At 40.3% G+C, this 17,424-nt stretch overlaps 1 protein-coding gene across 1 annotated transcript in view; it reads left to right on the forward strand.

The window, feature by feature from the left end:
* Positions 1–17,424, forward strand: part of CTNNBL1 (catenin beta like 1) — a 158,965-nt gene that overhangs the window by 26,911 nt on the left and 114,630 nt on the right. Inside the window, exons 2-4 of the mRNA XM_079718581.1 lie at positions 2,710–2,898; positions 7,247–7,353; positions 15,984–16,135. Coding sequence (XP_079574707.1) covers positions 2,710–2,898; positions 7,247–7,353; positions 15,984–16,135 — 448 coding nt within the window. The remainder of the gene's footprint in view (positions 1–2,709; positions 2,899–7,246; positions 7,354–15,983; positions 16,136–17,424) is intronic.

Raw genomic sequence — 17,424 nt, forward strand, 5'->3', positions numbered from 1 at the left:
GTCTATCCCTGTGTCCCCATTTAGACATTACCCTAATGGAAGCCTGGGACTGGTACTAGGCCGGGCTGATTACTTGAGGATCCTTCAAGCCTTGGAATTCTTTAATAAATTATTTGTTGAATGAATGGTTTAACAAATATTATTTTAACTTGGCTAACGTCTTGTATGACTTATGTTTATGGGTATATGTTCTTGCCTGCAAGTCCCTCAGATCTGTCTCAGCTAGGGTCCTGGAATCATGGAAATTGGCAAACTTCCCAGAGATCAGTTTCAACTTTTAGAAGTCACCAGGTTGTCTTTGCAAGAGTTTATTAAAGGATCTCAGGCATCCTGTCTCCCTGCTTATAAAATAGAACTGTTTAACTATTTCTCATCCCCAGAGGTGGGGTGAAGATTAAAAGGAGTGCTTTAAGTTCTGCAGAAGGAAAGTGCCATTTCAGTGGAAATTATTAGTGGTAAAAATGAAACTCCTCCCGGACCTCTGAAATGTTTGTTTTACAGAAGTGGATCGGAAGATGTGTTCAAAAGAGACATTGCCATTGTTCTTTTTTTTTGCATTTCTTAACTGTGGCAGTATTTAGCTTTCTCCTTTAATTGTGGTCCACTGCCTTTTCTCTCTGCTCTGAGATAAACAGTCCAGAAAACTCTCCGAGGAGGACTATGGAGCTCATGCTTTGATTTGGCTGCTGCAATAGGCTCACGCTAATCAGAACCGCAGCAGGGCTTGTTTTAGGAGCCTGAAAGGATCAGTGCTCCCAGGGGGCTGCAGTTCCTTACCTGCTGTGGAACTACGTAGTTTGAAGCCTGCCCTCCTTTAGGAGCAAGCTACCTCCTTCTCCTCACATGAAAACCACCACCTCCTTTTTTTGTACTCTTTGGTTACTGGCATGTTGATTTCCTTTTTCTTTTTCTTCTTTTTTTTAACGTGTAGACTAGTAATGATAACAACAGATTTTTGTAATTTTTATATTTATGGAAATAGAGTGCGATCATATGAAATTATAATCCATCCCAGGGAGACTCAGGAACAGAGTGAAAAATAGCAGGTGGTACCCCACAAACTGAATTGTCTAGTGTGAGTTTTCTAAGCAATGTCATATGCTTAGACTCACTGAAGCACCTGGTATGTGGAACCAGCAGGGTACATGAATATAGAGGGGAATGCCTTTGTACCACTGGGGTAGCAGAGTTCAGTAACAGTGTGGGTTATGAGTCACAGGGTGAGATGTGTATCATGTATAATAGAAATTTGTCTGTTATCACCAAAAGCAACTTAGCAGGCTGGCAGTGAATGTAGCATTTTCTTCACTTTGGTAGTAACATACCACATTGCACCTAGCACACTGTTGGTGTGTGCAGTTATTGTAACAGATAAAGAAAAGCTCGTTGAAGAGCCTAACACAAACGTTTTGTGTTGGGGAAGATAGAGTCATTTGGATTAATTAACTCATAGTAATAATTTTATATATTTGTTTAGTATTGTTATAGTTTAGTGTTCTTTCACTACAGTTTGCCACCGTTTGGTACAAACTTCCAGTTATAAGGTAAATAAGTTCTGGGGACCTAATGTATAGCAGAGTGACTGTAGTTAATAATACTGTATCGTATACTTGAAAGTTGCTGAGATCTTAAATGTTCTCACCATCAGTGGTGGTGGAGAAAGGTAATTATGTGAGGTGATAAAGGTATTAACTAACCTTATTGTGGTATCATTTCACAATATGTATGTGAATCAAATCTTCATGTTGTACACCTTAAACTTGCACAAGTTATATGTCAGCTATATCTCAATAAAGCTGGAAAAAGTTTTTTAAATACACACAAAAACATCTTTTCTGAAGTTCGCAAGGAGAAAAGGGTGATAATCTCCACTTGCAGATGAGGAAAGTAAGGCTTAGAGAGGTTAAATGACGTGCCCAAAGTTGCACAGTAGTAACTCGAGCTGCATGGAGATATTGGGCTGTTTGATATCTAGTGCGGTGCTCTTTTTCCTCAGTTCTGAGGCCCATTTCAGTAGTTCCCTGTTTTATTCCAGCTGAATGGCAAGCAATTGTAAAAACTCCTCCATGGATTGCACTGTCAGAGGGAGAATGAGACCCTAACGGTGTGGTGGGAAAAGCCCTGGACTAGGAGTCAGGAAGTGCCGTTCTATTTTCAGTGCTGCTCCTGGTTTTGTGACCTTGGGTAATACTTGACCTCTGGGCCTTACTCTACTCTGCTGTAAAGTAGGAATTTAGAATGTTGTAGACCCTTGGAAGTTATGTATGTAATATTCTCTGTTTGAATTACTTGTGAGTGACTATAATCTTTTTAAAATCTGAATTAAAACCAGGTACTAAGGGATTGGTGTTGGGGACTGAATCCTAACTAGTAAATTGAGCTTAACCCAGCGTTCCCTTCTCCAAGTAGCCTTGTTCCCCGTGATTTCTGTATATACAGGAACTTTTGTGAAGTGCTAAACTTTGCATATTGAAAAATACTTGTAACAAAAACCAGCTACCTTGTAGGTGACTGTAATCATGTATTTATAGAATCGTTGTGGGTCTGAAAAATAACCACTTAGAGCTTTACTTCATTCTGTGGGAGAAATTGTATGCTCTGGTGTTTTTCAGTCAGGGAATTCCGAAAACTTTTAGAATGCTTGGTATGTATGCCCTTCTACATATTTTCCAGCTCTAAAGTCCTGTGTTTCTTTTTTCTCTTTCTTAGCCCAACAGGGGCACAAAACGTCCCCGGGATGATGAAGAGGAAGAGCTGAAGATGCGTCGGAGACAAGCTGGTACTCGAGAGCGTGGCCGCTTTCGGGAGGAGGAAATGACTGTGGTAGAAGAAGCAGATGATGACAAAAAACGGCTGCTTCAAATTATTGACAGAGAGGGTGAGGAGGAAGAGGAAGAGGTAAGGTGGCAGAGTTGGGCTTGGAGCTCAGATGCTCGGCCCTGACACAGCATCTGTAGAGTGTAATTCAGTGCTAAATGCTTAATTTCCCTGAACTTCCCAGCTTAATCTGTAAAATGGGGTTAAGAATACTTATTTCACAGTGTTGACAAGAAGGTTAAGTGGAATAATGGAGTTGGGAAAGCATTTTACAGACTGTAAAGAACATTACAGATAGAGTTTTAAAATTATTCTGGTTTATATATTATAATCGAGGCCCAAGCACTGAACTGTGGGGCAATTAGTATGGACTGAGCAGGGTCAGAGAGGCTTCCTAGCCAGTACTGAGGACACATAGAGGGCACTCATTTTTAGGTACAGTCAGTAGTCTTTGAAAGAGGAGTAGAATTTTATCAAACAAGTGGAAGAAGGGCTTTTCAGGCAGTTCAAATGGCCTTCGCAAAGCAACAAAGTTGAAGAAGTTAAAGGCGCGGCTAGGGGATTAGGTATTTAGATGTGACTGAAGAAATATGGTTTAGGGAAAGAGATACCAAGGCCCTTTCTATTTGCTGTTCCTCAAGGTGCCTTAGGGCCTTTGCACTGACTCCTGCCTCTGAACCTTTTTACTTCTGTGTCCTCTGCTGGCATGCTCTTCTTCCCCTGATGCTTTTTACATGACTGGTTTCTTCTCATTCAGGTCTCAGTTCAGATGCTTCCTCCTCAGGGAAGTCGTTCCTGTCTCTGAGGTAGCCCTGCAAGTCGTTCACGTTATTCTGTATACTGTCTTCACAGCACTTATCATGATCTGAAATTCCTGTTTGTTATTTTATTGTCCTCTCCCCAACCTCTGTTGAAAACAGGGACTGGCTCTGTTTTGTTCACAGCTGTATCTCTAGCATTCAGAGCAATGCCTAGAACTTGGTGTAGGCCCTTAACAAATATTTATTGAATGAATAAATGAATGAAGCTGAAAAGAATAGAGGTAAAATATCAGTGATTAAAAATAATGTGACCTTACCTTCTGTGTCTCTTTAAATCCTTAAGTGTTAACTTGTATGTTATTTCACTCTGGTATTTTGTTCAGTATGAATTAGATTCTTAAGAGCCAGCTGTTTTTTGGTTCCCTCAAAGACTTGATGCTAAGTTTGGATTTAAAAAATGAAGCTGGAGTGTGAATCTGAGAAGAAAAAAAAATTGATTCATATTCCCAAAAGGTCTTTATTGTGTTATGACAGTAACTCCCTCCTCATTAGGATTTCTACCAGTGGTAATTTGGGGGTCTGCCCCTAAGAGATGGTGACACTTTGGAAATCTGTGGTGGGAGACAGTCCTGGATTTCCTCTCTGAGGGCAGCAGCCCTGCCAGCCTTAGACAAACAGTGTGTGTAGCACATCCTCCCTCTCTCCCTCCCTCCTTACTAGCTTCTGATCAATCTGTTAGCCCTGCAGCAGCAGTTAATTGGCAGGTATAATTCCCGTGTCGGGCAAGGCTGGTACTGGAGGATTAGGATAGTAGCTGTCATGGGTAAATGGTTTCTAGCCTGGAAGACAGAAATGGGATGTGGGACCAGCCCTTCTGTTCAGGGACAGGGAAAAATAGGTCGCTTTGTAAAAATGACGCATGGAAGGCTACAAGTCCAGGAGTTATTTTCTCACTGCCACCGAAGTCCCATTTGATGAAAAACAAGTGATGTTTGCCCCTGTAAAGTCACGTGAACTTGTAAAATATTATTGTCCTTTTTGTGCTACATCACCAGCATTCATCTTTCTGAAATCTCCCTCTGGTTTCTGACGTTGAGCTATTAGAGGTACTTCTGTGGCTGATGACTAAGACTGATAATTCGGTTTTCCCCCAGTGTTGGAGAGAAATTAAAGGAGGGAAGGCCAAACCCTGGAGAGGCTAAGACTTTGGGAATCCTATGAGAGCTGTATTATTAACACTAATAAAGTTTTTTCCTACAGGGTTGGCAGGATGTTAGCTAAGGGAAAGAAAAGCCGTAGGTACTGAGATTGCTTGAAAATGATTTAACCCTTTCCTAGCAATTTAAATTATTTTAGTTAAATCCCAGTGATAAGTTGGGTACATTAACAATCATGCTAATAGTTACAATAACAGCTTATATTAATAGAGTGTCATATAGTTTATAAAACAATTTTATGTACCTCATGTCTTTAGGTCATCTCTATGACCTTGAAAGATACAGGTAGTAGTTTTCCCCTTTCTCCTTGCCTTCCTTCCTTCCTTCCTTCAACAGATCTTCATTGGATGTGTCCTGTGTGCCAGGCCCTATCATGGGCACTGGAGAGTCAACAGTGAATAAGCAGACATGGGCCACTAACAGAGGTTTGGGGTTGGAGAGATTACTGGGCCAAATCCTGCCAGGCCTTCCTTATACAGGTCATGTGAAGGATTTGGGACTTTATTCTAAATGCCAAGTGGATGAATTCACTTATGTGGTAGAATCAATTAGACTTGGTGGGGGTTTGAAGATTATATTCAGCAAAGTAACGTTGCCACGTGGGTAGTAAGTAGTGAAGCTAAGCTCTGAGTCCTGACTGAGTCAGGGCACTGACTTCAGTTTTTTTACCAAGTCAGGGTGCCTCTCCTTAAAGTTGTAGACACTGGGGAGCGGGTGGGGTTCCAACAGAGTACCTCAGGGTCCAGGAGTCATTGATAAAATCTAAGAAAGGTGTTACGCCCAAAATGAATGTATAGGTATCTCCCACTTAAAACTCAGTATGTCGGGGCTTCCCTGGTGGCGCAGTGGTTAAGAATACGCCTGCCAATGCTGGGGACACGGGTTCGAGCCCTGGTCCGAAAAGATCCCACATGCCGCGGAGCAACTGTGCCCGTGCTCCACAACTGCTGAGCCTGCGCTTTAGAACCCGCGAGCCACAACTACTGGGGCCTGTGCACCTAGAGCCTGTGCTCCACAACAAAGAGTAACCCCCGCTCACCGCAACTAGAGAAAACCCGCAGGCAGCAATGAAGACCCAACACAACCAAAAATAAAATAAGTAAATTTTTAAAAACCCTCAATATGCCAAAATCTAAATTTAATAACATAATAGCTAACATTTTTAGGTACTTAAAAAATTATGAGATGATTCAGTGCTTTCCAAAAGGATCTATTTCTGGTTCTCTTTTTTTAAATTTTATTTATTTATTTTTGGCTGTGTTGGGTCTTCGTTTCTGTGCGAGGGCTTTCTCTAGTTGCAGCGAGTGGGGGCCACTCTTCATCGCGGTGCGCGGGCCTCTCACTGTCGCGGCCTCTCGTTGCGGAGCGCAGGCTCAGTAGTTGTGGCTCACGGGCCTAGTTGCTCTGCGGCATGTGGGATCTTCCCAGACCAGGGCTCGAACCCATGTTCCCTGCATTGGCAGGCAGATTCTCAACCACTGCGCCACCATGGAAGCCCTATTTCTGGTTCTCTTAATAGCAGTTTCTTTATTGCTTTTAGGTGTGAGTTTTGGTCAATGACTCAAAGTTACGAAGCTAGGAGTTGGGAGAGTGTTAGAGAGGCAGAGTGCACTGCAGCACATTGCTTTAAACTGGGAACTAAGCTGAGGAAAAAACACTTCTGAAACTTTAGTGTAGATTTTTTTGGGGGGGGGCGAATGATTCTGTTTTCAAAAATTCACTTTATTTACCTTTGTAGGTATTATTCCACTGTATGAAGTAAGAATATTCTGTATGGTCTGCTAGTTTTTTTATGCTTCCTCTGAGCGAGGTTACTAAATTCTTGTTGCTGTATCGGGATTCCAGGTACCTGTCTGATACCCTTCTCAGTAGCTAGTAAGGACTAGATACAGTAATGTATAATATAAGAAACACAAAGCAGTGACTATTGCTAATTAACAACCATTCTTATGGGTGTACAAAAATAGGCTATAGGTTGAATTTGACGTATGGACCATAGTTTGCTGACCCCCGGTGTAGGGAAAAGATTGAGGGGCACTCTCACTGACTCAGGGTTTGACCTTAAACAAGTTCTTTAAACTTCTAAATGTTATCTTACCTGTACAACAGAAGAGAAGGATGAAATAAATATTAAACAATATTCATTTAATATCGTTGCTTACTCCATGCCATACAGTATGCTCAAGAAGTATTTGTTGAATGAGTGAGTCTTTAATACCTTAAGTTGAACTTCCTGTGCTAGATGTGAGACACACAGAGTGATGAGACAAAGTAGCATGTGATGTACACCCTTAACCCTCATTCTAATGGGGGAGATAAAGTATTTACTACACAGTTAATCCAGAAAGGTGAGGGGCAGAATGCCATGTAAGAGCCACGGGAAAGAAGTAGTGATTAGTGAATAAGAAATCCCTTTGGACTGAAATTGTTGCATTTGTCTCTTTACCCCAGGAAGAACCATTGGATGAAAGCTCAGTGAAGAAGATGATCCTTACATTTGAAAAAAGATCATACAAAAACCAAGAGTTGCGGATCAAGTTTCCAGACAATCCAGAGAAGTAAGTCTCTGTTTTGCTGTTTTTGCCCTTTCTCCTCTGAGATGTTTTGTTTGCTATTTTGTTTTGCTCTTTGTGTGTTTTGTCTTCCCACGATGACCCACATGTTTGGGAAATCACTAAAAGTACTCACAGGACTTGGAGTCAGTAGTACTCAAGGATACACAATAAGATCAGCAAGGGGAAAAGACACATCAGGCAGTTTGGAGAAATTCAGGTACAGGTTTCCTGTGTTTTCTCCCTTCCACTGGGAGGGGTCAACAGACCTGCTCCTTTTTCCAGCAGTGAAATACATCATCACATGTGCAGTGTTTCTGTTAGGAAAACCCGTTTGAGACTCTGAGACCAGGGTATTTACTGAAGACACATCATAGCATTCTCTGCCAGCAACAGCTACCAAAATTCCAGACTCACAGAAGGAAAGCAGATGTTCAGTGCCCCAGATGGGCAAAGCAACCTTATCACTTAGGAATTGTTTCAAAAGCCAGGTTCCCAGCTGCCAGCCTAGGACCAGGCCCTTCTAAGGATCAGGCCTGTTATGTTAACTCTTTTTTGCATTACTCTTCTCAAGGCCCCAGGAAGACTGACCATGGCTGCCATTAGTGATAGCTTTACTGTTGAGAAATGTCAAAGGCTTTGGGGTTAGACAAATATGGGTGTGACTCCCACATGACCTTGAGTAAGTTATTTCTCCTTTCTTAGCCTCAGGTGTCTCATCTGTATAAAGAAATAGTACCTTCCTCACAGGGTGGTTGTGAAGACTAAATGAAAATAATGGCAAGTGTTTAGCTCAGTATCTGGCACATAGTAAGTGCTCATGAAATGATAGTTAATATGGTTGTTACTACACCAGCTCCTCAGTGCACTGTGAAGTGCTATAATGAGGAATCTGATAACTTTGCATCAGTTTTGAATCCTAAGTAAATGGATTTTCGTATTTATACAGATTTTAATGTCCTAAATCTCTCTTTCCCTCCCTTCCTCCCTCCTAGGACATACACTTTTAATGAATCTTAATATGCCTAAGGCCCCTAGGCAATTAGGAGTTGAATAGTATAGTCTTTGCACTCAAGTTTAAACGTTACTACGGAGACTGACTATAAATGCATGGTAGAAGGAATACAAGCAAAGTACTGTGGGGGCAAAGAGGAAGAAGCAGTGAATACCAAGTCGGGGGATATTGAAGGCTTCACAGAAGAGGTGGTATTTGAGCTGGGCCTTGAAGAATGATTTTGATTTTAGTTAGGCAGAAAACATGGAAAGGCATGCCAGGCAATGTGACTAGCAGGAACAAAGGCACAGAAGTATCAGAGAGCATCCTGTTGTCATGGCAACTTGGTAAGGCTAATGTGGTCCACTACGTTCTCTCTGTACTGTGGATGAGGAGGTGGAGAGGGGAGAACCTGGTTACTGGACCTAGGGCCACACCCCCCTTTGACAGTAGGAGTAGCTAGATCAGAGCTCAGCTTTCCCTGCACCAGAGTCCTATCAGTTTTTGTGCTGACCTCTGCCGTACAGCAGTAATTGCACTTGTCATACTGCTGTGTGCGTGTGTGTGTGTGTGTGTGTGTGTGTGTGTGTGTGTGTGTTTGATTATCTAAGTAATTCACGAATAGATTGTCATCATAAAAAATACCAATAGTGCATAGTAGAATGAAAAATGAAAGCTGTCCTTCACTGCACTGATCCCCTTTCCATTCCTCTACTTAGAGATAGCGCCTGTGAACACTTCTGTGGGTATCCTTTTTGATTGTTTTCTGTACACTTATTTACACATATATAAATATGCAAATATTTTTCTCCTACCTAAGTCATACTGTACATATTCTGCACCTTGATTTTTTTGGTCACATAACGGAAGATCTTTCAGTGTTGCTGCATGCATATTTACCTTATATTTTGTGCCTGGTGCATAGCATTTCATGGTTCGGAGATACCATGATTTATTTATTATGTTTCTGTAGATGGACATTTGGTTATTTTAAATATTGGCTTTTATGAACAACACTGTAGTGAACCTCTGTGTACATGTGTCTTAGTGTACATGTATTTCTATAGGATACACATCTAAACGTTGAATTCCCAGATTGAAGGGCACGTGCATTTTAAACTTTGATAGCTGCTGCCAAGCTCCCCACCATATCCTTTAGTTCTGTCACCAGCAGGTCTCTTTCCCTACATTCTTGCCCACAATGAATTTGATCTCTCAACATCTTTGCCATTTGTTTTATTGTTATTTCTTTACTCAGCGGTCTTCCTGCATTAGACTCTGTGTTCCTTTTAGTTGGTGTGTATTGTTTGTCTCTGTAGTACCTAGCATGGTACCTGCCCTACTACAGGCACTCAGTAAACAAGAGAGATCTTATATAGTTGATGTCATATTTACTGCATCCCTATTGCTTGGAACCCAAGGATACATTATGAGGCAGCTGTGCCACAGGTTGATGACACTAGAAATTTAAGAAATCCAATTTACTTCTTGGAATGGCAGTATTACCTTTGCCCGCTTGGTAGATATACTTGTCATTTTAGAGCAGCGAGTTTCAGCAGCTTATGTTCACCATCTACATCTTAGGTACCACAGATGCTATATTGTTACAATTCATGAACTGGTTTTAAGAAAATGTTGTTTTATTTAAAAATATCAACAGTGTTTTCCATTCACACAAAATTTATATACTATTTTAGCTTTAAGATCTAAACATTTGAAAATTGAAATTATGCATAAAGAACATTTTTTTTTTTTTACGTCCAAAAGCAGTTAGGAAACTACATTGTGTTTTAACCTTGAGTTCTTGAATTCTTACTGGTGCAGTGTCTTTTATAATTCTCTAGACCAGCAAGGTGCAATTAAGATGAAAATTGCTGGAGCATATTTGAATGAAACTTTCCGGTTGAGATCAGAAACATTCAAATTTATTTTCCCATGTATGCAATTGTCATTTTGATTGCATACCAAAAAATGCCTCTCTTCATTTGGCTGCATTTCAGATTCAATTGACAGTTCTCTTATGCAGCCTCTACTTTGCACTGTGTGATCTTTCTCCCAAACATCACATCTAGTAGAGTGTGCTGTTTCCCTACTAAGTCCTTTAGTAGTTTTTCTCTTCATTTTTGCAGGGGCAGAATTATTTAGTTTAGTGGTCCTCAAATTTTTTAGTCTCGGGATCCCTTTGCACCCTTAAATTATTGAGTACCCCAAAGTACTTATCTAAGAAAATTCTAGAATATTCAAGTACACATTTCATTAGCCATTAGGGCAATGATATCATCACATTGTTGTATAGTTGTCTGAGAAACTCCACCATACCCTCCTGAGAGAATGAGAGTGAAAAAGGCAAATAATGTTTTGGAGTTGTTGTAAAAATAGTTTTGATCTTATAAACCCCTGAAAGGATCTCCAGCCACCACCTGCAGTCCCAGGACCACACTTTGAGAACTGCTGATTTAGCCAGGTGAAGGAAGCATCATGTTCTCTGTGCACTTACAGTGGTTTTGTGATTGCAGGAGGACTCATTGGTTTCTGTTGTTCTTACAGTGTTTTTGAACATTGCTGATCACTTGCTAAAATTCACTTTTGTGGTTGAGGGAGAACATCCTGCTGGTCTGAAGCAAATGTACATGGGCAAGCTAGCAGAATATTCTCCGTCCTACCAGATGGAATCAGTGACCCCATCTCAGCCTGGGTTACTGTTTTAATATGTTGCTCTATTGCTTTCCCATTGACCTCCAGCTTGATCCTCTCCCCGCAGCTGTGAGTCTTCTGTTGCTGAAGGTATACCTAATCCCTAGGCAGCCGTCTGCAAATACTGTAGTGTGTGCTTTTAAATGAGTGGGCTTGTACTTTTGTCAGCAAAAAGAGAATTTTCTTTGTTATAGTGTAGCAAACTTGAGGGTATCTAGATTCATTGACTATCTACTACGTGCCAACACTTGTTAGGCATTTTATTATCTCTTTTAATCCTCACTATAATTCAGATAGGAAGATTAAGGACGTTGAGTTTTAGAGATAGGTTAGTTAATATTCTGTCTCCCTTGGTGAGGTTGGAGCCCAGTGCTCTGTGTTCCAATGGCAACTTTCTTGGGCAAAGCTGGATATCCTTACAATGAATTGTACGTAATAGATTATTTATATTTGTGCTAGGTTAGGAGCTCGGTGAGGACAGCATCTGGGATTATTTTGCTATCTGTTATATCCTCAGTACCTAGCACAGTGACTGGCACCTAGTATGTGCCCATAAATACTTATTGACACACTGCTAATGGTTACACAGCCAGTAAATAATGTTGCTGGGGTGTGACCCAGGTCAATTTTATTCCTACGTCCAGGTATTTCCCACTGCATCTCGTTACTCATGTCACATGGGACCCCAGTGGTATTTTTATGCTGTTTCCCTGCTCACAGTTGACTTTCTGCTCATTTTGTTGTGATAATTTTCTGACTTTCTAAACTTAAAGATATTTGGTTAAGATTGCATATTTGGAAGAAGGATTTCAAAGTTGGAAGGGACTGAAAGGTACAGTCCGTTTCTCCCTTCTTATCATTGATTTTTTTATATCACCTTTTATTAATTACCCCCAGTGACAAAGATCTAACTTTCCAGAGAAACCTATTTCACCATTTGGCATCTCTGACTCTTAAGATTTCAACTCCGAATGAAAAAGAATTTCAACAAATCCTCCTGTGAGAAGATATCTAGACTCCTTATAACCTCAGTTGCTTCCCCAAATTAGTTTCCATATCCCTCCTAAAGTATGGTTCCCATAACAGATGTCACAGACTTCTACAGTCATCTAATCAGCATAACTATCTTGTCTTCTTTTAAGCAGCCTAAAACTACAGCAGCATTTGTGGCAGCTACTTTCCTCCGCTCCTTCATTTGGAAGGCATCTGCTGAATTTCTGCAGTGGACCAGGGAGTGTGCCCGGTGCTAGGTGTCCAGAGATGACTGAGAAGTAGTCTGTCCTGGCAGAACTGTTTCGTGGTCTGATTTGTATTGTGGTTACAGTTGACTAAAACCATCAGGTCCTTTCTACACATGTCCTCTTACTACACTGTGTCTTTCCTGCCCCATGTATTTGTACTTGACTTTTTGGTTCAATGCGTTCTCCACATAGACCCTAGGTAATTTTTCTCCTGTTAGATTTGGCCCATCATCATTGCCTGTCAGAAACTTTTTGAATTGATTCTGTCAGCTGCTGTGTTCACTATAAACTTTGTGTTATATGACATTTGTTAAGTTTGCCTTTTATATATCTTCACCCAAGTTGTTGATCAAAACATAACAATAAAATAATATAGTTGATCTAAACAGACCTAAGGATGGAGCCCTGCAGGATACCACCAGAAGCTTCTCTCCGGGCTGACATTCATTCACTGATTATCACTCAAGTCCCCAAATCTCTTCCTTGTATGCAAGATGATTTTGTTTGTTACTAGTTAGTGCCCAGTCTCCCTTGCTAATTCTTCCCAGTGAGCTGCAAAAATCTTTTGTCAAGTTACTCTCAAGAAATCAGATTTTTTGTTTTGTTTTGTTTTAAACTACCCATGTAAGGCAAATAAGCCTTAGAGGTTTGCTGAGCCCATTAGATTCAAAGATTATACAGACCTACTGCCCCGTGGAATATCTGAAGTCTGCACCAGCCCTTCCATGTCATGATTCTGATTTGGTTTCCACACTTTAGGTGATGGGGAACTAGTGATTTAAAAGGTAATCTATTTGTAAGCACTGTGGAAGGAGACTTAAAAAAAAAATGTGGTATGGGTGGGGGGTCTGACAAAAATAATTTTGAAGTTTACTTGGAGTAATAAGCAGGTAAGAATAGACAAGGAAACATTCAAAAAGAAGGCTAACATAGGAGTGTTTTGCAGTAACAGATTTAAAATATATTGTAACACTATGAAAGTATGGTCCTGGCTCAGGAATTTGCAGACAAATCAATGAAATGGAGTGAAAAGCCCATAAACAGATTAGAGTACACATTAAAATGTAGTGTATGATAGAGATGGCATTTCTTTAAATTTGTGGAAAAGAGATAGATTATAGTATTGGGGCAATTGGCCAGACATTTGCAGAGTATAAAGTTAGATCTTTGCCCTATATTATACACTGAAATAAATTTTAGTTTTATTACTCCTAAACATTTTAAAATGTATAAACATAAAAGTACACCATATATCTGATCTTAGCATAGAAAAAACCTTGCTCAGCATACAGGTAAAATAGAGTTCATAAGGCAAAGGTAATTAAACACCTTTATGTCAAAAAGCACAATGTACAAATTAAAGGACAAATATTTTTCTCTGGGTTTTTTTTTTTTGCAATATATGACAGAGATTAATTTCATTAATATATAGAGTGCTTATAAATCAATAATAAAATGAACACCCTGATATAAAAATGGGCAAAGAAGAAATACAAATAGCTAGTAAACATTAACAAAATTTTTACCATGGTGGTATCAGAAATGCAAAATTTAAAAAAGTTACATTTCCCGTCTCAATTAGGAGATTATAAATAGATAATACTTTTTTTGAAGAGGGTGAGGGGAAACGGAGTTCATACACTGTTGGTGCCTTTCTTGCAGAATATATCAAAACCTGTTAAGTTATGCATACTCTTTGACTTGGGACTTTCCTTCCTGGGAATTATCCTAACACGATAGTTATGAATACATGCATCTTAGTGTCACTTGTTATAAGGGAAAAAATTGGAAACCATCTGAATGTCTGACAAAGGGGGATTGGTAAAATAAATTATGGAACATCTATACAAGGGAACACCATGTAGCTTTTTAAAATGTATTATTTAGAATAGGACTTTCAGGTAGGCCTAATCTGTTCCCTCTCCATGATTGATTGGTAGTCTTTTCTTGGAACACTATGTTGCGAAGGATTCTGAAGCCATATCTGGGCTCAGCGGGGGAGATGCTGTGCTCAGTGAGGGATTTTGCCAAGGGAGAAGAAGGACTGACAGCCTGTTGGATACTGGCTTTTCCTGCTGTAGAAGAATGTTTAATGATAAGAGGAATTGTTCGGACTATGTTAACAACAACAGCAAAAATTATATATAGAACTGTATACTGTGTAGGCTACTTTTGGGCAGGGGGAAGGCTATGAGTTGAGAAAAATGACTTAAACATACCAGAGTATTATCAATGGTTATTTCTGGTTAATAAGATTATAGATGATTTCGGTTTACTTTTTGAGGGCTCTTCTTCCCTTTTCCCAGTTTTCTACAAAATGTGGTGTTTTATAATCAGAAAAAAATACATAAATGTTATGATTAAAAATAGTAATGGAGAAAAACAGTGGTAAGATATTGTCTAAATTATGGACATGTTTTAAAAAAAATTACAGTCTCCAGATTTTGTTCTTACAGAATCTCCAGAGTTCTGGAGAGGTGGTATTTGCCCAACTCCTCAGCATCTGGAGGTTGATGAGTCCTTTATGACTTCAGGAGTCCCTGCTTATGTTCCTTTTCTTTGTGGCCTCAGTTCAGTTAAGTAGGCATCTGTGGATACATAGAGACAAAAGATATAATTCCTGTCTTTAAGAAGCTTACATTCTGGAAGAGAAGATAGACATATTATATGTGTTAGTAGTAGTTATAGAAATGAGAGCAAAGGTATAGTGCTTTCTGCATGTCAGACATTTTTTAAGTGCTTTATGTGTATTTGTTCATTTACTTTTTACAGTAGCCTATGAGATAGGTAACTTTATTATCCCATTTATTACACAGATGAAGAAACTGAGGCAAAGAGAGGCTAAGTAAGTGGCGAAGTGAGGTTCAGAGCCAGGCAGTCTGGCTCCAGAGTGTGTTTAACCACTGACTCCTCTCAGCCAGTTATTTTTTCAGTTGCTTTACATGGATTAGCTCATTTCCTTCTCAGAACAAACCTTCCTGTCTTGTTCATCAAAGGCTTAGTGGGCATTTCTTCCATGTCAAACGCTGGGGGAGGGCATACAGAGGTGAATGCAAAGCAGTTCTGTTCTTTGTGCCTGGGCATAGGTTTGCGGAAAGGTTCAGGTGTGGAAATGTGAGTGAAGTATCATGCTACTTAAGGTATGGTGGTGATTACAGGATGCCAGACTTTACTTTGGGATCTGTCTCTTAATCAGCTCATTGGAAGGGGTGTGGGGGAGGGGAAGGTATTTCTGGATGGCAGCAGAATCTCTGTACTTTCCTTTGGGTAAGGGCAATAATTGGCTCTTGATCTGAAGTGGTAGGTAAGGGAAGCCCTTTCTGGATCAGTAGGATAACTGTGTTCAGGACAACAGAGGGAATTGCCACTCCAAGGGGTAATGGTAGCTAATCCACAGGACTGGTGGGCAGTTAGATCATCTAATGCTGCAGAATGCTTTCGAAGCCTCTAAAAGGCCACTTGTGCCTGCAAGAGTAAGGGGAACCCTGTAGTGAGATCTGAATCCGAGATTGATTTTTGTAATGAGGAAATCGATTTCCCAAGGAAATTGTGTGACAGTATGATTTTTGGACGAGCATACTTCTTGGTTGGTCTGTTGTAGACACTTTGACAGATTGTCTCTCTGTCTGGATTATGTTGCTGTTTACTCCTCAGTACTGATTGTACCCCTTCCCTTTCAATAATGCTGTCTTGTTTTCCCTTCCTAGGTTTATGGAATCCGAGCTGGACCTAAATGACATCATTCAGGAGATGCACGTGGTGGCCACCATGCCAGACCTGTACCACCTTCTGGTAGAGCTGAACGCTGTTCAGTCTCTCCTCGGGTTGCTTGGACATGATAATACAGATATCCTTTCAGATCTGTCCTCAGTAGGAGGGCAGACGTGGTGGGGGAATGCTGTTTACTCTCTTCTCCTGTCTGTCTCTGCTGATGTCTGCTGTCACGTTTGGTTTTCTATTTCTATTAATTTTCTCCCATCTTGAATCACACACTGCTCTTTACTCATTCGAAAGTCTGGTTTTTATCTAGTAATAAATCTTGGGCAACCCTTAATTGTCCTACTTGCTCTTGTTAGTGTTAGAATTCATCGTGATGTATCCTGTTCATACATTGACAGCATTAATTTTTCAGGATCTTGATTTGGGGGCCCATTATTATAGGCAAAACCAGGCAGGATTTACATCTGTTGATCTAGACAGCATTTTGCTAACAGATGGCCCAGTGGAGTTGAACTCTCCTCCAGTCTCACGTTGGAATGTCCAGGAAAACAGGGATTTTTATCTACTTTGTCTACTGCTATATTCCCAATTCCTTAAAAGAGGCTGGGTGCACAATAACATTTAGTATTTGTTGACAGCATTAGACCTAAACAGACCGTCTAAGTTTGATTCCCTGTATGAAGTTTGGTGCCCCTCCAGCCCTTAGTATTCTCATCTGCAAAAGTAGATGAGTTATGTCACTGGGCCCTAACCAGACCTGGATACCTTAAGGTCTAACAGCCTTAAGGGCATAGAACATTAAACTACCGAAGGATCTAAAAATTGTGAATTCAGTTGTCACCTTCTTTTCAAGACTTAAATGCTATAGACTCTTCTGTGTATATTCGTGGATGACATTTACTGGAAAAAATATAAACATTCATATATATAGATATAAACTTTTGCCTTGCAGTGTTATTGAGAGGATCAAAGGAGTTCATATAAGTGCTAAGCAGTTTCTGATACGTAGTAGGTATTTAGTAAATGTTATTTATTTTTTTTTTTTAAACAGTTACTTCTCTTTTTTTAAATTAATTAATTAATTAATTTTATTTTTGGCTGTGTTGGGTCTTCGTTTCTGTGCGAGGGCTTTCTCTAGTTGTGGCAAGCGGGGGCCACTCTTCATCGCGGTGCGCGGGCCTCTCACAATCGCAGCCTCTCTTGTTGCGGAGCACAGGCTCCAGACGCGCAGGCTCAGTAGTTGTGGCTTACGGGCTTAGTTGCTCCGCGGCATGTGGGATCTTCCCAGACCAGGGCTTGAACCCGTGTCCCCTGCATTAGCAGGCAGATTCTCAGCCACTGCGCCACCAGGGAAGCCCAGTAAATGTTATATTTAACTGAAGCTGAGTCATGACTTAAACCTTTTTATACTTTGTCTTTGCTATCAGA

This window comes from Hyperoodon ampullatus (assembly GCF_949752795.1).
Source record: "Hyperoodon ampullatus genome assembly, chromosome: 14".
Taxonomy (NCBI): Eukaryota; Metazoa; Chordata; class Mammalia; order Artiodactyla; family Ziphiidae; genus Hyperoodon; species Hyperoodon ampullatus.